This window comes from Sphaeramia orbicularis, chromosome 6 (assembly GCF_902148855.1).
Source record: "Sphaeramia orbicularis chromosome 6, fSphaOr1.1, whole genome shotgun sequence".
Lineage (NCBI taxonomy): Eukaryota > Metazoa > Chordata > Actinopteri > Kurtiformes > Apogonidae > Sphaeramia > Sphaeramia orbicularis.
Genome location: NC_043962.1, coordinates 36,658,849 through 36,684,928, shown reverse-complemented (window position 1 = coordinate 36,684,928; position 26,080 = coordinate 36,658,849). Strand labels below are relative to the sequence as shown.

Below are 26,080 nucleotides of genomic sequence, written 5' to 3'. Positions count from 1 at the left end.
CATGACTTCAGTAGTTTGCAGCTAAAACATATCCATGTGCTATTGTAATGTAAGACACTGTTTTGTATCTAAATATTAGTTGCAAAGAATGAAGCTAATCTAACAATTTTACTGTTAGAAAAGTTTTTATTTTTTGTGTAAAGGGGGAAAAAAATCCAAAGATGGAGAAGATGATTGTGGGCCTCATTTGTAACATATGTACAAAATAGGGCCTGAAATGGGTTTACGCCACTCCCTTTGCAAAAATTGGGTCAGAGTTTCCTTACAGGTGCTCACATTCTCCCACAAAGTTTGTTTTGTTACACTATATTGACAGAAGTATTGGGACTATAAATAATAATCTTTTACCACAACTACTTTCTTCACATCTTACTTAGGAAGAAAAATTGCCACTAAACTTTAAGGAAATTTTGATGTTTATATCTCAAATTATCATCAGTAGGACATCTTATGAGCTGTAGCCCTGATTTGTCCCAATATTTTTGTCCTTACAAATTATTATACTCCTTTTATAGTCAATATTTCCTTATTATTTACAGTTGGTGCATGAAAAGAAAAGAAACACCTGAATTCAGTGTGTCCCAATACTTTTGTCCATATTGTGTGTAGACCCCAGGTGTACATTTGTGAGGCAGTAAATTAAAGCCAAAATGAAGTAATTAAATGCAAGAGGAGTCATTATGACACCTCACTCACATTTAACTAGACCCATGCATTACTTATAGATCCACTTTATACTAAAATGTAAAGCAGCAGTTATTTATGCTATGCTAGAGAGCGCCAAGTGTTTCAAAAGTACCTTTAAATGTAAAAATATAAATCAAATCTCAAATCACTCTGTGTTTCATCAGCACTGTCTCACCATCACATTTTGCAGCCTGTATCAGAGCAGAAGGCAGGGTGGCGTGTGTGTTTGTGTGTGTGACACTGTGGTCCAGTTGTGGAGCATCACTGCTGTTGAAATGTGAGGATGATGACAGGATGAGGCAGGTGGCAGAATGTAGGAAAGTCTGGATTACTTTCCCCTGATATACAGTGTGAATGTACTGAGTAAGAAATGATTTTTACTGGTTATAAAATACATCTTCAAATAGCTTTAAAGAATTGCAGGGCAGAGCATCAATAATGCTTTGATATATCAAGTGTTTGAAATAAATACACTAGGTTCAGTGGCAGTTTTAGGTCAGATAAATTGTCCTTATAACTCGTCTTAGTGTGCAGAACATATGATATAACAGAAGAAATGAAAATGGACAGATTTTATTCTGACCTGACAGTGAGTCTGTGGTGTGTAATGTGTGAATGTGGGCTAACTGCAGTGCATCGTAACAATAAAGTAGTACACATTGTTTGATATTAAGTTGGTAGCAAAGCAATTTAAAACAAAAAGGCCGTAAAAGTGAATGTAATCTTCCTGTTCTAAACTTAAATGATCTTGTTTTGGCTATGTGCAGTAATCTGGTTTAAGTGAATGAGGAAGTGAAGCAGGTTCTTATACAGTTAAGGGGCGGAAAGACTGAAACATGGTTGACAACAAAACAAGTGACAAACCCCCACTGAGCAGGTAACTGCTTTAAAATTGACGTGTGCTCACTTTGTGAAAACAAAAACTCAGAGTTCTTCTCAACACTGAGTCAGCTAACTCCGTTTTACTCTAAACTGGCTATGCTGCTCTTTTGGGAAGCAGTGGCACTTGTGTGTAGAGTGTTAAATGCGTGACATTCCTGGAATTTAATCCTGTGTTGTGTAATACAATGGTACAGTATTTTGCAGGTGTTTCCATCCCTTTTGCTTTTACTGATATTTTCACTAACACTGTTGTTTCTCTGTGAAATGAAGCATGCTTTCAATTATTTCTTCCTCTCCCCTATGACTCCTCCTTGTTGCAAGTTCCCCGCAGAAATTAGTTTGACATCATTGTTTTGCAATGTACAAATGTCAGAAAGAAAAAACCACACAGCAGCATCAGGCAATCAAAAGCATGATTCAGTGGATCAGAACCCAGTTCTCAACTGGAACCGGTCTGCTTCCATCCTTATTCCTGATGCACAATGAGCATTTTCCCAGCAGTTATTGGTCTGTCTCAGTCTCACTCCCAATTCAGTCCAAAGGTGATGGTTCAAGAAATGCAGAGGATTATTCATCTCTTCATCACAGAGTCTTGTTTCACAGGCGTGCTTGTAACCGAACCTGTGCTTTTCATGTCACTAGGTTGCTGTTCTGACCTTTAGGCCCATTCAAGTGCATCCTGAGAGATTGTCCCAGGGCTTTGGCAGCTGGCTGGGTGGCAGCTGATTGCTCACTCATTTCTTTAAGCTCATTAGCTGCTTGTCAGCAGCAGACAGAACTCTCTGTATGCTATAACAGGAGCTTACACCAGCAGAGACAAGCATGAGTTTGTTTTCATTATCAGCTAACGAGCAGTCACAAGATAGTGTTCCCTGTGGTGGTAAAATTCATAAAATGCTCTAAATGCTGCAGACTTGCTTTTCTCTGCTTTACATTATTTTAAGTGGAATACCTTTTGGGTTATAGCTTGGCTAATTAAACTTGTCAGAAACCTTAACATTGAGCTCTGGTGGATATAGAACAGAAGTTCTTGACAAAGCATCCAATCTTAATTTTCATCAAAAAAGAAATGGCAAACCTAAAGGTGTAGGTCTCCAAAATGACTCAGTCCTGAAACATTCAGTTGAGGAAATATCAACATGACTCAACAAAAGCAGAGATAAATCCACAGTTGTTTTGACACAGTGGCAGGTTTTATGCTAATTTGCTCATCAGTGGCACCTTCACCTTTTTCATTGTGGTAGCCGGTTTTGATCAAAATCTTTTTGAACCTTTTTAATGCCACAGAACAATGGTGATTGCCAATAATTTCAATGAAAGGGCCATTTCATATCACATATTTGTTGTATCAGTTTTTAACCACTGTGGTTTTCATTTGGAGGAAGAGGTGTGAGGTTCAAGTGATAAGGATTTTTTTCATAACATATTTTATTATAATTATTCATCTAGGAGTGGCTTCTGTTTCCTATTGCACCATAAAGTTTAGGACTGCATGACTTGTTACTAGATTGTGCAACAGAAATATTTAAAGTATATCATCTTGTGCTTGACCAGTGAAATTTCTGACACCTTTTTAAAAATGTCTCAGCTTTTACCAGACAAAAGAAATGTAAAGATATAACCAAAAGTCAAATAAAATGTCTTGATAATTAAGTTTACTGTGCGTGCTCGAAAACACGGTTTGTAAATGGTATTTTGCATCAAAACCCCTTAATTTTTCTATGGTATGTTGTTTAAAAGGTATGATAAGGATGAATTGTGAATTTGAGTGAACTCAGGTTTTGGGTGTGACATCTACATCTCCTGAGTGGAGCTTTGAGCTTACCAGCTGGCACTCCACTGCTGTTCTCTGGTTGGAGGGTGAATTTAAGTGCTGCTTTTAGACTTGTAGCATTTTTGTGTGTCTCTGTCCTGCCCGCTGTCAGTCCTGCTGGTGGCTGTGGTTTTGTGTACGTGGAGTCCAGAGGGAGGAGGCTCTGAAGATTGAAGACATTGCTCTGGCCTGTCGGCTGTGTGAAGCCTCACTGTCTGGTTTTAGCTCTGCTCTGCCTGTTGAACCAATCTGTTAAAGATAAGACTTGTAAAGAAGCAGCCAGGCGTATGCTTACACAGCCAAAAGTATGTGGATGACTCTGAAGCCACATGTGATGGTGTAACATGTGACTCCAAAAGCAATGGTGTTAACCTGCTGCTCTAAGAGCCTTCCTCTCTGTCTGCAGGGATTAGCCCCCCATTCAGCCCCAGAGCATCAGTGAGGTCCAACACTGGGGTTTGTGATAAAGCCTGGCTTACAGTCAGCAGTCAGGTTCCTGATCGGTGTTGGGTCCTGTTGAGGTTAGGGCTCTGTTCAAACCACTCAAGTGCTTCCACAACAGCAAGGAAAACATTTCTTTGTGCATGGAAGCATTGATTTGAAACAGGGCAATTGAATTCAATGCTGTTTCTTTTTCCATTTACCTCAGAAGGTGGAAGTTGTAGCTGAGGATAACATCACACCTCAGCTGACTGTGTTTCAGCACAGGAAAGAACAGAACCACTTCTAGCTTGGTGAGCCACTGTTGGCAATAGCAGTTGATAATTATACATTATGTTCACAGATGGAAAGGGGATACCTGCTGCAACTTTCACGACTATTGAGGCATAGAGCAGCCATCTTGAATTGGTCTGGGTTTAGTGAAATAGCCCTGCAATGAAGTGGCAACTCATTCAGGGTGTTCCCCGCCTTTGCCCTTTGCTAGCTGCTGTACACTCTGGTACCCCGGTGACCCTCACAAGGCTTAGTCCTTGTGAGGATTAAAGCTACGTTTCCACTACGTGGTACTGGCTCGACTCGACTCGACTCGGGTACCAGGTACTATTCCTGGAGGCCGTTTGCATTACATAATAGTTCCGACTTTAGAGTACCTGGTCGTCATAGCGACACTGCATGTAACTTCCGTGAAATGGAATATCTTCAGCTTCTCCTGGTATTGCACGAAGGTCCTTAGGTAACCGTGTGTCGTCATCTGCTCAGAGAGTTGCTGATAAACTGGCTTGTTGCGTGTTGTCCCGTTAAGCTCACGCTGAATCTTTTAATCAGTCACCAAGGACAGAAATGTCTGACCGACCGACCACAGTGTTGTTTTGTGGGCTGTCATAATGGATGTAGTTAGCCTGCCGGCATATTAACTGTCACCTTCAGAATCCAGTTTCTTAAAAATGGCAGGCCATGCATTGATGATGCAATGACGCAGTGACAACTCTATGACCAATCAGTGGTCTGCAGTGTTTACATGTCATATTTTAGGATCTCTTCACCTGTTTTGGAACCTCAGCTGGTACAAAAAAAAATAGTACCAGCTACCAGATTCCAGGTACTTTTACATAATGGAAATGCAAAAAAGGTCGAGTCGAGCCTGCACCACATAGTGGAAACGCAGCTTAATGCTAGGTTCAGAAAATTGATGTAAGGATGGGTCAGTGAAATTAGTCTGACTTCTTGATTCAGAAATCTGACCTCAGGGGGCATTTTAGTTGAAATTCCAACTTTTCAAACGGAAAGCATTGTAAAAATCCAGGCCAGAAATTGCATTTTACAAGTAGTAATTAAGTTTTTTTTATTTTAGAAGTTGTAGTTATAACACTGTTCAGCACTGGGATGGCAATATGCAACCTAACAAAACTAACTTTGCATTAATCACCAAAGTAACATTAGTTAATCTGAGTGTAGCTGCAGAACCTAGAGCTACAGCAACTAGATGAACAACATGACAATGAAAGGCTGGGCCGTGACAGATAGAAGTCAAATCATTATTTCTTTCAAGTTTAAAGGCTGCTTTTTGGTCCGGAAAAAATGCCCATATTGTCACAAAATGACAAGCATTCAGCAATCAATGAAACATTTTAGAAATCTAAAGCTAGAGCATTCAAAAAACTGTAATAAAAAATGTTTATTCATCATCAAAATGTGTTTGCTTTAAAATTAAGCACAACAATACCATTGTGTCATTTTAGCTGACAGTGGGTACAAAATAAAACCAAAACACAATAGAGAGATTTTTATTTTATCACCTAGTGATTCATCCAGTTTTATCAATGGCTTGTTCAGTCAGTCAACTTGTGTTAGAATATTTATTACAGTAGTGAAACACATTTACAGTGGTGTCTAGGCCCTGGAATCATCACTCCCCTCAGACATTTTTCATATACAATAGAGTTATGATTAATGAACCAACCCCCACCCCAAAGCCTATGGGTGGATGCTGGGGGTTTAAAGAGTCACTTCATATCTGGCACCATCTGATCGAACAAATATCTGCAAGATGTGTGTAAATATATGGGTGTATTAGGGCTGCTTAACTTGGTGAAAAAGTCATATTGTGATTATTGCAAGCCATACTGTAATTATGATTATTGATGGACAAAACAAAAAGTACAAAGGAAAATTAGCATTAAAGATAAAACTTTAATTTTGAATTTGTAACAGCATACCTCTGTCTGCTCAGTGTCACCGATTTATTAAGAAATGTAAATATCAACTGATTAATCTTATTCGATGTTCACCTTGACGTCCTCATCATGTCAGGCTCTGGAGCTGTAGCATCATGTTAGATCATCGTGTCAGCCTGAGGATCACTGTCTCCTATGTCCTGAACACAAATTAAAGCTGTAATAGACACATTTCAGTATCTCAGAGTGCAGAATCACCACTACTATGCTGATCCTAAACAATGACAGAGGCTTTTGGCTTGTTTAGATGAATTTATTTTTGTCCTCTGCCTAGAAGAAAAGACACATTTTTAGTGGTCGCTAGGCAACATCCTTTTGTGTCCTCTCAGCATCCATTGTTTTTTTGACAGGCCATTCAGGCATATTGTTGACATTTATCTGGAAGTGTTTTAAGTGTTCATCCAGCTGCAGCTCTACAGTGTTGTGTTACTTATAGTTTAAAGAAACCTGCCTTTCCCTCATCCTGGGGCTTGGCAATATGCATAAAAATACAATGTAAGTTTTCTTAAGCATGACAGTTTGTGATTTTAATTGAACCCCACAACTCTTCAAAACATAATCAAAACATATTACTACCCCAAATTATTTTATGACCCAATATGTACGACTCAGCTGCCTTTCCTGTTAGGTCATCCATCATTTGTCTCCACATTTAGCTAAATACTGTTTGGACCACATGACTTAACAATGCGGAGCTCAGTCTAATTTAAGAATCGTTCTGTTTCTGATCAAGTTTAAGAATTGGCGTGATTACAAACAAAGCAGAGAAATCACACTACACTGATATCAGAACACACAGCTTTTCAACATCACTTGTGTTTTCTACAGATAGGGGCAACACTGAACAGAGAGAGGGTCCATCATCAGATCTGACAGTACAAAATTTGCTCTTGTATTATTTTATGCAGAGAAATACATGCATTTATTACATGTAGCAATGAATATGCAGAATATGTGTTAAGACTACTAGTGTAAAGAATTGACATCCTAACTTTCACACTTCTTTTCGTTGTGGCTGAAACAGTTTTCAAACATTAACAAGGGTGAAGTTTTGGTTAATCTTTTACCCACAGGTACATGTGACGCCTTGATTCAGAAAACACATCAGATCACAGACCTTTGATAGTGTCACTACTGGTAGAAGCAGATGTAGTTCATTGCCAGTGTTTCGTTTATAGTTCACATATGATGCCTTATTTAAATGCAAAGATTTTCCCTTAAAAACACTATATAAGCCACTTTTATACAGAGATCCCGGAAAAAAGGCAAGATGGCGATCTCATATTTTTTCCACCATTCACTGATTTCCACAGCCAAGCCAAAGGAATAACAGAGGTGAGACAGGCTGGACTTTTACACAGCGGACCTGTGTTCCGAAATCAAAGGGACAGTGACGCAGCACAGCGTAAAGTGTGACGTATCACTTCTGCGCCGGAAATACCCCAAGCATAGCGGTGTTGCTAACCTCTCCAGAGGTTAGTCTTTCACCGTTCCACAAATGTTAGTATGGATAGAGTCCTCTGCCCAAAGTGACAACAGCTCGTGGATCTTGGTGTCTCCCCAGTTCGACATCTTTCTGGTCACCATGATATGCTTCTTTACTGTACACGGCTATGGTCATTTTTAAATCCCCCCCGGTGCAGAGGTCACACGCAATACGTCATCAAAATGTCACACTTTGGTTGTGGAACGAGAGGTGTTCCTTTTACATCGCGTTCTGGAATCATGATTCCACCTTTGTCACGGCTCTGTTACTACCTCCAGAGGTGTTACAAAGCTGTGATAAATAGGGGTGTAAGAAAATATCAGTTCTGCAATATATCACGATATTTCATTTCACAATACTGTATCGATATTAAAAAGTACTTTATCGATATTTTTAGGTATTTATTCAAACGTAGATATTGTGGAGGTTCATTTTTGTTTTTCTTTGTGGTTCATATTCTATTAATTATTATTAACACTCTTTTGTTAAATAATGTTTGTTCCTTTGTTGGGATTGAACTAAAAATAATGTTCTGATGTTAGTTCTGAACTAATAGAATCTGAACATTTGAACAGGATCTTAAACTGTGATATCTGTAAAAAATAATTTAAGTTTTGACACAGAAAAAATTTGTGATATAGCATTAGATCCTGTTCTGATCAAGTAAAATGTGTTTAGTATTTGTGCAGATTTCTGGTGTAGTTAAATTCTTCAAGGAAATAATCATTTTTAAAAAAGAAACAAACAAAAAATTGCTTTTTTAACAGTATCATGATATATCATGATATATTGTATCATGATCCTAGTATTGTGATTTGTATCTTATCGCCAGATTCTTGCCAATACACACCCCTAGTGATAAAGGTGGGACCAATTGATCCCACCATTTCGTTTACACAAACGTCGTTCCAGAATAGGCAAAGGCAAAGAAAAGGCAAAATATTCCCACAACAGAAGTGCTGTGTAAAAGGGGCTAGATTCTCGTACAATAATAATCCATCTTAATCTTTACTGTACAGAACCTGCTTTGTCTTTTCCATTCTATTGTTTTGCTCTGTTTTGGATGTTTCTGGGCGTCAGCTTTCAGGTAGTAAGTTTGCATCTCGAGCCAATAACAGCATCAAGCAGCATGTGCGGGCGGAACAGTAGAAATTGAAGTGACTCCATGTTTGCTCTACTGACTTACTGCACAGTCTGAGAGACAAAGGTTTGGACAAATCACACAGACCTTTTGGCCTATGGCCTCCAACAGACCTGTTCTCCAACTATTTTACCTCTAGAACATTCCTGTAGAGTTTTTTGAAGGGTGTGTTTGTTTATGTTTGAGACTATAACCACTTTGACAAAATCAGGAAATGGTATTGGTATGGTATTGATATTTTGCTTTTAGCTACATCACTTGGTCTTCCATTGACTCGCCTACTCAAACTGTTCTGTTTAAGAACTCACTTGACAACATGTTACTTGATTAAAATCTCCAAATCTTTTCCATACTACTCATAATTCAGACAAAACAAAGATGCTGAAGAGTGACTCTTAATCACAACTACTACAAAAATAACGCAACATGTAGCTGCTTTGTGTTCTGACTCTGTGATGTGTGTCTGAAGTCTCTTTCCTGTGCTCCAGTGTCTTCCTGTGTTTGCGGAGGACCAGCTCATGTTTCTGTATATACACCTATATTTATTGCCATCTGGTATGAAATTATGAAATGCTTGTTTTTTGGGGGGTTTTGTTTGTTTTTTTAAGCATAAAATTCCAACATTTGGCAGCTCACCGATATGAGTACTTGATTATTTTCTTTGTCAGAACTGAACATCTTGTTATTCAGATGGTTGAGTGAAATAGGCAGTTTAAGAAATCAAGTGCCTTTTGCTGTGTTTGACAGTGAGCTTCACTGGTGAATAATTATCTGCAGATCATATTTTTAATTACCCACCAGTAATTAACACAATATTTTCTGCAGTTAATTATAATGGATAATGAAAACAAGTCATGGGTTGTCCCTTAATACAGATACAAAAAGATAAAACAGCAGAAACAGGTGGCTAAGTTGTTGAAAGAAATCAGTTTGTCTAGTAACATTTTGTCAAATATTATTGAATGCTGAATGGCTTCAGTGGTTTTTTGTTTAGTAGCCTAAGCAGGTTCAGAGGCAGTAATAGTAGAGCTCAAGCTGTTGTACTTTCTACACCTCATGATACAGAAGGTGTTGCAAAAGGCTGGCTTTCCTCTGGATTCTCTCCCCTTGCCATCACTTCACGTGTCATTTTCTCTCTCCATCTCTTCTCACCCACTTCCAATTATAGCTCAGCCTCATGCCGCTTTCCCGAGACGAAACAAGGGGAGCTGATTAAGTTTAATTTAGCTGCAGCTATTATATGAGATGAGGGTTTTGACAAATTATTCACATTCAGCGAGTCGAGTTTGAGCGTCTGTAAATAAAGAGCGTCAGTATTTCATCCTGGTGAAACTATGTGAATAGGTGTGTTAGCTGTAATGGCTGGATTTCCCCTATTCAGTGGTCTGACAGCTGGTCACAATGAGTGAGATTTATGATCCGTTTGGGCTTCTTCCACCTGGTCAGTTATTTTCTTGTTGCCTTACAACACTTTCATACAGCTTTCATCATTTGTGTTTAGTAAAACAGACTGCCTTTACCATTCTTAGATTTTTGGCAGATATAAATACACAAAGCACTGAACAGATTAGCTTGTTGGCTTTCTCAAACATGCAGATCCTTTTGTCAGAACTGGATGGACGCCTACATGAATCACTTTGTGCTCTGCAGCAGTGTGATGACATGTTGAGCTATGTAGTCCAGAGGTGGACTGAGCATGTGCAGAGGTGGGGGTTTCCCCTTGGTCCAGTCCAGAAACACAGATGAAACAAACATCCCCTTTTGTTTGATCCAAAATCAGACTGTGAAGCTCCACCCGGGTTAAGTAATCTGTTATTCATCTGAATAAATAGAGTCCAATCTTACTCTTGATCTTGCTCAAGGCTCACTCAACTAATTTGAACCTCTTTATCCTGTCACATAATCTGATGGACTTTGCAGATGGAGCACCATTACATAAATTTTCATTTTTTAGATGATTAAATTTAGAATGTAACACTTGAACATGCACAAAAAACAATAGATACCACATTAAAATTATATCTCTCAAGTATATTGATTGGTGTAGACTGCATAGTTACACCGTTTACATTCTCAATTATCTCATCTCCCATGTCCGAGCACACTGAAAATAAGACATAATTGCAAATAGCTCTTATCCAATTCTTAAAATTGTGGTTCTTCTGTAAAAGGGTAACAAATAAAATGGTACTCTTCACACATTTAAAAACTGACATTGCTCACCACAAGAACTCCATAGAACAGAAGCTAAGAGTTAATATGGCATTGCAGTGATCCAGTACCTTTTTGATGTTTTAACGTTGTAAGCACATTGTTTGTATGTATATAAACCTATCAATGTCATGAGTTGCCTACACTGTTGCAGCCAGTCATGACTTAATTTGTCCCACCACAATCCTGTTATGAAATTACAATATTTTTTACTTTTAGTAATAACATAAAAGATATACTTTGTTGCAGTAATTCTGGTTTTATACCGGCACAAAAGACAAAATGGGACAGTTTTATTTTCAGTGATGATGGCTTTTAAAGTGGCTGTAAAACCCATTACACAAAGTCCTAACCAAACACTTCTAATGCTAACTGGCTCTGAAGAAACACTATAAATGGACATAAATACACTTGCTATCCTAGCAACATTAAAGCTAAAACCACTCATGATGTAATGCTTTCTGCAAAATACCATAATTAAACTGGTATTTAACCTGAATATCAGTGAAGCATGTGCACATCACATCACAGCAGAAAACGTTTAAATGAATAGTACACTTGGCTCTTTATTATTTTATGTTTGGAAAATTCAATTTATAAATTAAGATTTTTGGGGAAAAAAAAACAAAAAACACTTATAATTAAATAAAAGGATGGCAATATTAACACTAGAAATTACAGTTATTATTTATTGGTAAGTTAACCAAAGGTTACTTGACTAACAAGAAAATGATCAATATTCTTGTTGAAAAAAAAATCATTGGATTGATCAGAAAATAATGGACGGTTGCAGCTTTAGCTGATTTTTCTTGGCTCAGTGTGTGGTGTGATCTGAGGCTGGTTCGCATTTACAAGACCATTCTATTTATTTATTTTCACCCCAGTTGTCCACTGACTCAGCGCTGAGCTGTTTATAACATCTGTCTGCCCTCTATCCACCGTACCATCCTCTTCCTCAGTACAACCAGGCTGAGATGACTCCATCAGACTGGCTTTGCTTTGTGTGTGTGTGTAGAGCAATTGTGACACTAGTGTGTTAAATGCACTGCAAATAGAACACACACACACAGACATACATGCATATTCAAACACACAAACTATTCCTGGCCCATGCTGTGGCTGCCATGTGGTAAACAGTCAGGAGCTCTTCAGCCATCTGCAGAGCTGTTTTTTCAAAGAGACACACACGCAGAGTCAGTCCTCCATTGGGAATACAGCGGTGATTTGGGTTTTCTCTGGGTAAAGGGAAGAGGCGGGGGCTGCTGGTTGAGGCAGAAAGCTAGACAGTTCACCTAAGGTCAAAGCAGAACAGCAGAAAAATAACTGAAGGACCACACTAGCCGCAGAAGCTGAGTCGGGGGCTTGGCTGCTTTATTGGAAAAAGGCTATCTACCAAAATAAAAAACATGTGGAAACCAGTGCATTGGGGAGTGTTGGAGGGTGTGTCTGTTAAAGGTGAGACAAGAGATAAAATCACAGCTCAGCTTAAGAGGCACATTGTCAATTCAGGGGCTCAGGTAATTCTCATACTGCATTATAGTGTATTATACTATATTAAATACAATATTTATTTTACAATCTAAGGCACTGGTGATTGATGTTTACAACTTTGTCCAGTGAATCATTTTGATGGATAGAAAAATATAACTAGATTTTTGGGCTTTTGTGCATCCCTCTGTGTAGTGTCAGCTAATTCAAATACATTTAACAGCTAACCAGAAAATGTCAGACATGAGCAATCTTTAACTTAATTAGAAACTGGATTGTTCCTGAACTGAACATCCAATTTAGACCATGCAAACCATAGCAAAACAGAGACTGGATTATGCTTCTAGCAGAAATAAAGAAATGGAGCTTATCTGGAGCTAGTTTTCATTTCAGTATAAATAACCAAGTACACTATGACATCACCTTGACTTTGTGTGTGGACTTTTCCATGCAAGTAGTAGTTACCGGATGTAACTCCATTGTTGTTGCATGTACAGTATAAGGCCTTCAGACTGACTGTGCTCATCTGACTGCTGAAGGCTTCAGAGCCATGTTCTGCTGAGGGTAATACATCTGTGTAACTGCTGTGTAAAATCTCCACCAGAACATCCCAGAGATTCTCAATAAAGTTCGGGACTGAACTCTGTAGTTGCCAAGTGTGAAAATGATGTCTGTAGCTGCTGAGCCACACTTGGCATTGTCATTATGGAATATGCACATGCACTCAATTAAAACCAGTCCATTGATAGAGAAACCTGGTCATTGAGTACATTCAGTAAAAAGGACAACCAAGTCAGGTGACCTAATTTTTTTAGGCACGTAACGTTGCTGATCCTGATCACATTCATTGAAGTTCATTTATTTGATGGTTGATGGTTCACCACTATCCTTCCAGGTTTTATAAAGGCTTTGGGCAATTTTTAACCCAGTTTTAGTAGATTTGGCCAGGCTGTCTGTATAAGCACAGGTTGGAGTTTAACTTCTTTTTCTTTCTCTTTTCCAGGAAACTGAAATCGCTGCGGAATGCAACCATGTAAGTTCTTCACTTCTCCAAAACACCCTTTCTCAGTTTGCACTTTATCACTCTACTATCGGTGTCTGTTAAAAGTGCAAGGCTAAAGCATCACAAAAATATCTCAAGGACAAGAGCAGATGAGTTGAGCAATGAAACATTGTACCATTAAGAGGTTTAATGACAAAGTGTTTTCATTAGATCACAACATGAAGTTGCTACTTTTAAACTTTGATGTGTTTAAGATAATTTGGAGACAAGTATTTATTATTGGGTATCATTTCTCTGGGCTCCATGTTGTGTGAAACTTTTTTTAACATTTAATTATTATTAGTAGTGTGTTGAACATAATACTTAAAGAGTCCACATAAATCTGTCTAATCCACATATTTTATATTCTGTTATGTTCTTTCTTCCAGCTGCTATGGAACTACAAGTTGAACCTGACAACTGATCCAAAGTTTGAATCTGTAGCTGTGGAAGTGTGCAAGACTACTATCTCTGAGGTTGGTCACAAATATCTCACTTCTGCAGAAACCCTCAACCACTGCATGTCAACAGCAAAGATTTTATTCTGTGGAACATAGCAACATGGATGAAGAAAGATCAGTCGTTTTCAGTGAGATGTGTTTTGACAGTAGTGGTCTCTATTGCCAAATAAATATTTGAAGTTGAGTGAAACACTATATATATATTTATATATAACTGGATACTATAAATGGAAAACAGTTTTAAAAAAAAAAATCACATGGACACAAACACACAAGCTGAATTTGGGTGCTCGAATATGACTATGGTCAGGACTATCATATGATTTGATTTTTTTTTCCCTTTCTTTTTTTTTGTAAAGTCTTGACCTATTTGTTCTTTGTTAAGATTAAGGAATGTGCAGCCGAGGAGCTGGGCAAGGGCTACCTGGTGTCCTGCTTGGTGGATCACCATGGCAACATCAGCGACTACCAGTGCAACCAGTACATCACCAAGATGACCAGCATCATCTTCAGCGACTACCGTCTGATCTGTGGCTTCATGGATAAATGTCGCGAGGACATCAATGCTCTGAGCTGTGGCAGCATCAGCACTGGAGAGAAGGTGAGCTACAAATACAAATCTAGAAGTCTGAAAATGTTCTTAAATAAGCCCGGAAAACATGAAATCTGAAGGTATAAAGATCCTGAACTAAAAGAAAACACTATAGTCAAGGATTAAGAGTTCCTGCTGTCATAGATATTGTTTAAAGCCAGCAAACTAAATTCATTCCTCTGTCAGATGGTACTGTTTGCAGGAAAATATGACTTGTTGAAGGCATTTTTAGTTTAGATGAATCAGGTGAGTATTAGTAACTGTTTAACAGCAACTTTTAAGGTGTAGGCAATCATTTACAGAGATGATGCTGTTTCACCTTTGATGTTCACACTGTAAAAGTCACATTTCATGACCAGATATCTTTCTGCTGTAAGATATCAGATCGTAAGCTTCCGGCTCTGTTCTTACAGACAGTAGTGCATGTTAAATCTATTTGAAGTTGCAAGCAAAGGATACATGCACAGTCTAAAAAAAGACAGTAAATGTCCATGGGTGAGTAGAGCTGGGTATTGTTAAAAACTGTTCGATACTGGTAGCTATACTGATACTTTAACCCTTAGGGGTCCACAGTCATGGCCCCGTGACTGAATCACATGGCATTATCAACCCATTGTAGCATTGGAAGTCGGCCCCGTAGACAATTGCTTTTGAAAGTGCAGTCTTGAAACACTCTCTCACTTTTTATTTGATGTTGATAGAGCAAATACAACTAGAGATATGATGTTTTGAAACCAGAGCAAACAAATGTGAACAAAGGTATGAAAATGAGGTGGGGCAGGCATAATATTTCTTACCATATCTTCATCATGTTTTTGTCATTTTTCACAATGGAAAAAACTGGCCTAATTTGTGGATTCTAATCCACAGACTGCATTAGCATTGCAAGTAAGGGTGTGATATGCTTTTATGTCAAATATTTGAGTATAGTTTTAATTTATTAGAATTTAAATTTTATATGTGTAATATCTGGAACCAATATTCACTTTTAAAGTCTTTGAAAAGGTTCGCGAAGCATCTTTGTGTTATTTATACAATAAATTATATAAATTTTTCAAATCAGATTCTATATTTTGTGTGTGTTTTTTGGCCTTTTATGTTGATGTAGTAGGTTAAGGTGGAAAAATAATTGACAGATGATATAGATGAAGTTGTGCTGGAAAAAAAAAGATACCAAACATGGGTATAGTAAACATTTCTTTATATAGTATATAAAGGCAAAATCAAAAGTACCCAAATGGCCAAAATAGGCTCAGACCCCTAAGGGTTAACTTTGATAATGGTACCTGATGCATAATATTTTTCAGTACTAATTTCCCCATTTCAACAAAAAGTAAATGGGCTCTATGCACAGCCCCACTACTTCCTTAACTTCAGGTGGGTCCTTTATTTCCTGTCTTTCATTATTGGACACACTGATTAATCCAGGTGTGCCTGCTACTTCTTGTTGTGACTACTGATTAATTAGGAAATTAAGGACCCACCTGAAATTCAGGAAGTAGTGGGGCTGTACATAGAGCCCATTACAGGACACAATTATGATACAGATATTTGGTTTTATTTTTATAGCTCCTGAGCACTTTTTATGTAATACACATACAGCTTCATAACATAAATTAAAATGTATGTGTATTTACTGCCGTATGGTTACATTTAATTTCTCTTTCAACTTTCTTTTGTAATAGTTTTTCTCTCATTACAGACAGAATTATAACATTATAAATGCATTTTACTACAATTTGAAGTTGTTTGTTAGACATTTTAATAATGATATTATGCAAGTGCATAGAAGGTGCACACACTGACACTGGGGAGATTTAATCCTTGTTTTTTTCCAAGCTCAGTAGTATCTATTTTCTGTTGAGAGGTATTGATGTTTGATATGCAGCTGTTTTGATAAGTAACTGTCAGAGTAACTGAGAAAGGACAGCAGTGAAAGTTTTTAGTTTACAGTTGTGTGGCTGTTGTGAATTCTATGAACTTTCATCACTGGTTCTACTTGGTCTGAAAACCTAAAATGATGTGTTCAAAGTATGACTCAGCTGGAATTAAAAGAGAGAAGTTTGACAGCAGTTTGTCACCGAGCAGAGCAAATCAATCTGCTCTGAACATGTTTTCCCTCTGCTGAGCCAAGCTAAACCTCATAAGCCCGTTAGACATGCAGTTATTATAAGATATCACATTGGCACAATTAGACCTCTGAGCAAATTATTTATTTGTCAGCAGGAGTGAAGTTGGTTTCATTATCAAGAATTTGTCATGGCGGCTCATTTCAGCGGGCTGGAGCTGCTCGCACTGGAGATTAGACTGACCATGTTGTCTCTATATATAACTCAGACAAACTGCAAAAGGGTTGGCTCTCCCCACTCAGAGAAAATGCAAGCAGACTCTGACAAAACGATTAGAGGAGTGAAGATAAACCTTGCTTTGCTACATCTAAATACTGAAGAGCATTGTTGGTTCAGTGCTTAAAGACTATTCAGATGATTTAACAAAACACGAAAAGGGAGACTCCCGCTATTCGTCTTTTACTGACTACATGATACAAATTTAAAGTAGACTACAGTTAGCTAGCAGTCCCCAACCACATCTCCTGGTACAATACTCAAAATTGGTCATATTCTGTGATGTCAACATTATTTCGGATCTCCATTACGCTGTTAGTTACTCCACTAGTTCTGAAAAATTTCATCAGCTCTTTCATGTTTTCTCATCTGGGATATTAAGTCATTTGTTTTGCCTCTAATAAGAAACACCCACAAAAACTTCAACCAGTCAATAATGAGCCATCCAGGTTAGTCTGGTGTCATACACTGAAATGCACTGTGGACGGTCTTGGTCTTCTGTAGTACAAAAATTAAACTTTAACAGAGTTGTGTTTATGAATAATAATAATAATAATAATAATAATAATAATAATGGATTAGATTTATATAGTGCTTTTCTGTGAACGCATACTCAAAGTACGTACAGTAGATCCATTATTCATTCACTCACACATTCACTCTCTGGTGGTGGTAAACTACATATGTAGCCACAGCTGCCCTGGGGCAGGCTGACAGAAGCGTGGCTGCCAATTCGCCTACAGCTCCTCCAACCACCATATGCCATTCACACACATTCATACTCCAGTGTGAGTAGCAGCACTGGGTGAAATGGGTGAAATGTCATCTCCAAGGACACAACAGCACATGACTAGGACACTACCTACCACTCTACCTTCAGAGCCACACCCATAAAGCCCCGAAGGCAATGTTGTCAGAGGCACCCAGGGCCGGTTCTAGGTGGTCATATTAGGGTGGGCTGGTTAAAATAACAGGTGGACAACTTGGTTTGTATGTACTGATGATAGTGAAGCTGAATAGTGTCCTGAAGGCTGACAGTTTGAACTGCAGTCCTGATGGCACTGAAAAGAAGTGGTTTGGGGGTTATTTAAATGTAAGAATCACTTTATTGATCCCCAATGAGAAATTCAATTGTCGGGCAGCTCATCTGTGCTCATTTACTCATTAATATAAAATAAAAATGATTTTAAAAGTCCTTCTTGCATATTTCTTTTCATTGGATGAGCTTGAAAAATATACAAAAAAGTATTCTCACTGTGGCTGGAATTTATACAAAAATAAGGCAGTCTACTCTTGTTCAAACTCAGACTAAAAAGTGGCGCAACAGAACAACCGCACAAACAACTGAAACTGGGCCAAAAGTAAAAATAAAATGACTAAATTATATTTTTTCATATTTCACAAACAAAAAAGTCTTATTTAAATTCCATCTGAAAAGTGACAAATGACAAAGAAAACAACAAATCTTTCTTTTTCCATCTAAAACCCTGAACTTTAGACTCAGATGTTAGAAGAACTACATACATACAGACCAACAGGACAAAATGATTATAATAATTAATATAATTTAGTTACAGAGATCATTTGCCCGTCACTCGGTTTTTGTATCTTCCTTGGGTGACAACTAAGAGACTGTGTATGTGTTTTACTGGCGCTGTGTGGCCCAGTGTGTGTTTTATTGCTGTTGCTTTAGTCAGTGTATACGCACTGAGCCGACTGCTCTGCAGGAGCCCAGAGACGGAGCATGTCAAAAAGCCACAGATTCAGTGAAACTCTGATAGAGAGAATCACGGTATTAAACAGAAACCTCGGCAGGTGCAGCAGTGATCAAGGAAGGCTGTTTATTTCCCCGCAACTCGGAAGTGGATGACAGACAGTGAGCTGCTTTATGAGCGAATGAAGCGCTCAGGAAATGCAAAACAATAATGACAACCAATCACTGACGGAAAAGGGCGGGCTGTAGGCTGCCCATCCAATTGCAAATGAGACCCAATAGTAGTGTAGTCTGTTATATTTTTCTGTTGGATAAACGTTTTCCCTTAACTTTTGATTGGGTGGGCAAGACGGACCTTTGGGTTAGCCCGCCCATGCCTACTGCCGGTCTCGGAGGCACCCCATTAATTTTTTTCTTGAGATGCAGATCAAATACATAATCATTTTACATGTCTATCAGGTAATTCCATTTCATAATAATTTGTTGCCTGCAGAGTAATTTCCAATATATTTTCAGAGCAATGTCCATATGAAACAGTGCTTCACAGAATTTTAACATAAGCATTCCCAGTTTAAAGAGATACACAAAAATATATCTTAGATCTACCATACAACTTATTTACTGCTCTTAGTTAATTGTGTGTACAATGAAGTTTGCCAGTGCAAAAATTATACTAAAGTTGTTAAAAGTCAAAGGTGTCATACTTGTTTAGGTTCAGGTTCCACATTCAGCCCTTGTGATCTCAAGTGAAATAATAGCAATGACTCCAAAAAATTGGATCAGAAGCAGAAAAATCCAGATTGGGACATCACTACAAATAACACATATCAAGGTGATGCACACTTTAGACAATGAACATGTATGTTAAATTACCTGTCAGCCATGTAAAGATGGAGGTTTGGTTGGACTGTTGTTCAATTAATAAGGGAAATGAATGAATGAGTGTATCAAAAAAAAAACAACAACAACTGTTGTACATAAAACATGGACCACGAATATAGTGAAGATGGTGAAGTGAAGCAACTGGTCTTCATCACCACTGATCTCTATTGAATCTAGAGAAATGTAATCTTGAGGTTTTCTATACAATTAACAAGTACACAAACAATGGGGGTCTCAAGTTTCCACATGACACTGTGGAGGCTAAGTAGTGAACAGTGAGATATGATATTTACCTCTGCCAAGGAGGTTATGTTTTTGCCAGGGTTTGTTTGTTTGTTTGTTTGTTTGTCTGTTTGTTTGATTGTCTGTCCGTTAGTGTGCAACATAACTCAAAAAGTTATGGACAGATTTGGATGAAATTTTCAGGGTTTGTTGGAAATGGGATAAGGAAGAAATGATTAAATTTTGGTGGTGATCGGGGGGGGGGGGGGGCACTGAGCAGCCTTGGCGGAGGTCTGCGCTCTCCAAGTGCTTCTAGTTTTAGTTACTTGCACAATGAGACCTGATAGTCATCTAGGTGTGCACTCGATATGCAGGAACGAATGTGTCAAACAGCAGAAATATAGTACTGGTTTCATTTGGAGACTTTTGTATTTGTTACACCGTTGATCAAATCTTTAGAGTCTGCTTCTATTAAAAGTAAACGGTCAATGTTGACTTTGGAAAATCTAATTCAGGTGCAGCTCTGACATAAACACACCACACTGTTCATCTTCATCTTAAAAGAACAGAGCAAAATGTTACAGCTATTTGACAAATTGTTGTAGTGCAAAAGCTGTGTATTTATTATACCAGTACAAAGACCTCTAGCGTCATATCTGCAGCTTCCAGTCACTGGAAACAAATCCAGCTTTGTTCACTATGAATAGATGATTACAAATTACAGATAATGTTCGTCTGTTCAGCAGAAGGACCAGAGGACAAAACGTACCTCTGTCTGCTAGTAATTTAGAATACAATTTCTGAAAATAATTTAATACTTATATATTAGAATATCTGCATATTTAAAGACTGTTTTGTGGTTTATGTATGGAGATAAATGTTTTATTAAAAGACCTAACCATAATTTTTTTTAAATTTTATTTTATGGGGCACATCAGATACTTACATTGTGATTGTTTCTAAAAGGTTAAACTGTCTCACCTTTACATTGCTTTCATCTTGGTGCAGATATAGGACTTTGAGATGGGGAAGAGCATATGCTGGCAGATGTATCGCCCTTACTGCCACAAACAGAAAAAATAGATCACTTATATTCATGAATAAGGGTGGGATAGAGGAATGAATGGTATTATGTAGGGGGATGATTATGTGTATGCTCTGTTTTTTGTTTAAACAGACTTGGAAAAACAGTCTTTGACAATAAAGATTTATCTGTCTGAAAATTAGTAGTCAAATGTAAACTCGTTATAAATATCGGACCTTTCTGAAGTTCACCAAGACACCAGATGTCTCCTACTTCACTATAAAGTTAGTTCAGTGTACAAGCAATGGGAGTGTCAAGTTTCCACGTGACACTGTGGACCGTGAGGGGTTCCAGTTAGCTGTGATGTCAGATAATCTAAAATCTGCCAGTAGGTGAACATTGTGCGCTGAAATTTGAAGTCAGTACAGAGAAAGGGATGAATGTGAAAAACCTCCAGATGTGAGAGAGACATCGGCGTCCTTCAGCTGAAATCTAACAGATCTTCCTTTTTACATTATGGAAGAGAAATTACTATGATGCATATGATCCTTATTACTGTAGATCTGCATGACCATATCTGTGTGACCTTTGCCCTCTGTGTAGGACATCCACTCACAAGGAGAGGTCATTGCTTGTCTGGAAAGAGGTTTGGTGCGTGAGGCAGAGGAGCAACCAGGGGCACACGCCATCAAGGACGACTGTAAGAAAGCCATCATGAGAGTCGCTGAACTCTCATCTGACGACTTCCACCTCGACCGTTACCTTTACTTCGCCTGCCGGGACGACCGCGAACGTTTCTGTGAACATGTGAGTACTTATCTGAGCATTATTTATTAAAATATATTTTCAGTGTTAGTTGTCCACTTTTCTGCCAGGAAACAGGAAAATAATGTACAATCACCTCTTCATATCCAAGAAACATACATTTAGTTTTTTCCTGTCATAGTTTTCATTTTGTCCACTTTGTTTTATTTAGAAAAAAAGATATTTAGCATTTCAGCATTTCTTTAATTTTGTTATTTAAATGGTTCACATTAGTCACTTTAAATACCTTTTTAAATTCTGATACATACAGGAACCTTACTTTAACCTCATACAGTGCAACAACAAGAGACATTTTTAAACATTATGAAATTAACATCTCATGTTATGGCAACATTCAGTATCTCATGCCAGCATGCTGTGTGCTACTAAGGAACAAAGTACACCTACTGGTCACACTTGGAGTTTTCAATTGTCTTTATTGACTTTTTAGTGAGAAATGATGGTTTGGTTGAAGTGGAAACAGGGAAACTGTAGTTCATGGTTTGTGTCTTGACTGCAGCATCTGATCTTGCCTCAGTTTAACTATATTTAGAAACAACTCGAGGCTTCTATTCAAGGATGATTACTTAATGAATGAACCTTGATATCCTCAGGATCAATCATCTATTTGGGAATAAAACATGACTTTGACTTGTCAACTGACAGCAGTTAAGGCAGATCCGTGAGCCAGTAACAGACTGCAATGTTTTTTTTTGTTCTCCAGACACTGGCCGGAGAGGGACGAGTGTATAAATGTCTGTTCAACCACAAGTTTGAGGAAGCGATGTCTGAGCGGGTGAGGCTTTCTCTTTTATAGCCACACTGTGGGTTAAAATTGTTAATTTGACATATTTTAAATGAAAACTGTTCTCTTTTCCTCTTTTGTCTTATACGTTTCTGGGGACCCATTTACTTTTAATTGTAACCACTTTTAAAGGATTCTATGATCTATATAAGTCCTATTTGTTTTTTGTGTTTTTAGCTTTCTTTTCTTGCATCTATATTTTTGCATTTTATCTTTGAACCTCATTGTATTTATTCTTACAAAGGGTGCATTGGTGTTTATCTATACCTTTTTAGCCACTAAACTATAAAAACTGTAAAGTTTTTTTTGTGTAAAGATATTTGCTGATAGCCTGCTTTAACATCAAGACTTCAGCCTTTTTTTTTGTTTTTTTTTTTTGTTTTATCGCAGAACCATTTGGGCATTCTCTGGGCTCCTCATTATTGCTTACTTCAGTGTGTAAATTTGAATGAATAATGGATCAAGAATGTAAAGCACTATGAGTGCCTTGAAAAGCACTATAGAATTCTAATCCACTGATATTATTATTACTCTCCATGTGGCATCCTGTCACTTCATAAATGAACTGTCCTACTCTTCTCACTCTTTTGTGGTGTCATCTCCATCTCCTCAGTGTCGGGATGCACTTACTACCAGGCAGAAGCTGATAGCTCAGGATTACAAAGTGAGCTACTCACTGGCTAAAGCCTGCAAGTCAGACCTGAAGAAGTATCGCTGCAGTGTGGACACCAACATGCCCCGAGCCCGAGAAGCTCGCCTGTCCTACCTGCTTCTCTGTTTAGAGTCAGCTGTGCATCGAGGTGAGAAACCTACCACAGAGAGAACCATCTGTTAACTAAGTAATGTCATTACGCATTTGTCTGGCACTCACAGGACACTCTATTAGCTCATCATTTGTCACTCACTGGTCTGTTTGCTCTAATGATTTATTGAACTGCTAACCTCACAATTAACCCTATGAAGTTTAATAAATAAGTGGTGCTCAGTTGCTGAAAAGTCATAGTTAGGGAAATTGTTCTACAGTTAAGTCTGTGCAATGCAATATCATTTTGTGCTGAAATGTGAGAAAACTTAGTGAGATCTTTAGCTGTGTGGGAGAACACACACTTTTAATGTATTTTTGTATACTGACTTGCCTACAGTCTGCACCAAACCACATATCACAGTGTGTAGGCACCATTTAATAATTAATCATTTATATTCATGTCAGATTACATTACCTCCACGCATGCATGCTTTGAAATGTAGGAGTGAAGGTTAAAAAACGATGGTCAGAAAAAAACTGAAAGGCAAACAGAGTTTATAAATTGGCAGCTTAGCTTTGGCTGAGTGCAATAAAAAGGGAAAACTGTTCAGCAGAAGCTTGGCCATCTATGGAAGAGAAATATGGCGTGAGTAGCTGTCCTTTATCAGATTATAGGATGTTTTCATTTGCAGTGAAAATTCTAATTTAGTCCAACAAATGATCTCTAAAGGTCGAGCATTAAAACAAGGCTCCACAGCCAACTGTAAATAGAATGAATTTTCTAGCGGTGTCTACCTCACTGCCCACTCATACCTCCTATGCTGCTGCCACCCTTTAACTCGATGTATGTGTGTGTTTATCAGGTCGTGTGGTCCGCGGCGAGTGCCAGGGCGAGATGATGGACTACAGACGGATGCTCATGGAGGATTTCTCTCTCAGTCCAGAGATAGTGCTGCACTGCCGCGGCGAAATTGAGAGTCACTGCTCAGGTCTGCACCGCAAAGGCCGCACACTACACTGTCTGATGAGGGTCGGCAGAGGAGACATGGGAGCCACTGACCCCAACTGTCAGAGGGCGGTGAGTCAGCGTTTGTATTGTCTAGAACCTTAACCATCAGACAGTGTGGAGTCAGCATCAGCACAGTGAGCCATGAAGTGAAACTGGAACTTCTAGGTTTTAAATGGCATCTTCTTAAAAGAAGTTCCCCTACTGGCACTTTTGGCATGTCAAATGAGGTGAAATCTATGCTTGAGAACATGACCATACTCGGAGTATGTGATCATATGGAACCTGGGAACAGAATAGTGTAACCATATTCCATATTTGTCCTGATATAGAATTGGTGACAGTAATCTTCGGTGTCGTCTTTCAGTCTGCACTGATAGTATAGATCTTTTATGCTGTGTGTGAAGCACCTGTGTTGGAAACTTTGTAGCTTCTGCACAACAGCATTTCACCTCAAACTGAATACTGTTGCTGATATAGAGCTTCAGGTGATTGTCATTATATGATGTAACCAAGCTCTATCAATCTCCTGTAAACCACAGTTTGTGAAACATCAGCAGCATGAAAATATGAAGACAGTGGAGAGGTAGAAGAGTGGATTTGAGGACTTGTCCGTAATCCAGATATGGCTGTAGCGTTAAGACAGCAGAGAGCTGAGCTAACCGGTGGAAAGCCTTTAGAAGACTGGACGATATCAGACAAACTTTTGGCACGGCCTGGTATCTGAAACAGATTTAAATTCTAACAAACGAGTAGATATAAAGTTACGATTGAACTGATTAAATCTCATGGGAAATTTTATTGTCTTGACTTTTTGTGGGCTAAAGGAAATGCTTTGTCATGCACGGCAGCCTTCCCTCCTGCGTGTCATTAATTCTGGGTGAAGTCACAGCATTCTGCTCATTCATCTGTTTATGGAAGTGTATACTGAGACTCGGCTGGTTCTGTCTAAAAAGTTTCAACTGATCCTGAAAAACATAGCACTTCATCAAATTCCTGTATGTCATTAGTTTACGCACATTTTCTGGTTTTATATTTGTTTTCTTACATTTCTAAGAATGCCTCTTAGCAAATCTGTGTGGGAAGATTCTGTCTGCTTTAGTTGTTGATGTTTTTTGTTTTCCATCTTCAGCTCCAGACTCTGATACAGGAAGCCGACCCCGGAGCCGACTACCGCATTGACCGGGCCCTCAATGAGGCCTGTGAGTCAGTCATCCAGACGGCCTGCAAACACATCCGCAGTGGTGATCCCATGTGAGTCCTCTGCAGTGCCTCGTCTCTCAATATTGGCTGTTTATTGTTTTCTGTGTTAATGCAGTTTAATTTACGGCTGCTTATTTCATTTTTATGTTTCTGTATTATCGCATGGATCTGATCATTGAAAACATTAACACATTAAACATGAGTTTGTAATTTTAGTAAGTACAGTGTAGGTTTCATGTGAGTCTGTAGACTGGAGGCTGAGTGTGCATTGAATGTTTTTAAAACAGGATCCTGTCATGTCTGATGGAACATCTGTACACCGAGAAGATGGTGGAGGACTGTGAGCACCGACTGCTGGAGCTCCAGTATTTCATTGCCAGAGACTGGAAGTAAGTTGAGTTTATGATGCTCTCGCTGTGTAAAAAAGTGGTATCATGGTGTTTCATGTTTCTCTTATGTGTTTCTGCCCAGGTTGGACCCCATCCTCTATAAGAAATGCCAGGGGGATGCATCTCGACTCTGTCACACTCACGGCTGGAATGAAACCAGTGAGATGATGCCGCCAGGAGCCATTTTCTCCTGCTTGTACCGCCACGCCTACCGTTCTGTGGAGCAGGGACGCAGGGTGAGTAACTGCTTTTTTTTTTTTTTTCTCTCTTCCGAAGCTCATAAGGTACATTCTGAGTTGATCATTAACCAGAAATTACTAAAAAAAAAGTTGCAACATTTCGGTACTAGTACAATTATCACAAGTTCTCCAACTGACTATTAAAATAACAGAAAAAAATATATATAACTTTTTGGTTAATTTAACTAAAAAATACAATTGTGGCTTTTTTAAAAAAAATTATA

General features: G+C 38.4%; 1 protein-coding gene across 3 annotated transcripts in view; it reads left to right on the top strand.

The window, feature by feature from the left end:
• Positions 1-26,080, top strand: part of glg1a (golgi glycoprotein 1a) — a 49,359-nt gene that overhangs the window by 3,025 nt on the left and 20,254 nt on the right. For all 3 annotated transcript variants that reach the window (XM_030136468.1, XM_030136469.1, XM_030136470.1), the window contains exons 2-11: positions 13,387-13,416; positions 13,815-13,901; positions 14,272-14,487; positions 21,269-21,472; positions 22,194-22,265; positions 22,888-23,074; positions 23,883-24,097; positions 25,158-25,279; positions 25,516-25,617; positions 25,700-25,853. In XM_030136468.1, coding sequence (XP_029992328.1) covers positions 13,387-13,416; positions 13,815-13,901; positions 14,272-14,487; positions 21,269-21,472; positions 22,194-22,265; positions 22,888-23,074; positions 23,883-24,097; positions 25,158-25,279; positions 25,516-25,617; positions 25,700-25,853 — 1,389 coding nt within the window. The remainder of the gene's footprint in view (positions 1-13,386; positions 13,417-13,814; positions 13,902-14,271; positions 14,488-21,268; positions 21,473-22,193; positions 22,266-22,887; positions 23,075-23,882; positions 24,098-25,157; positions 25,280-25,515; positions 25,618-25,699; positions 25,854-26,080) is intronic.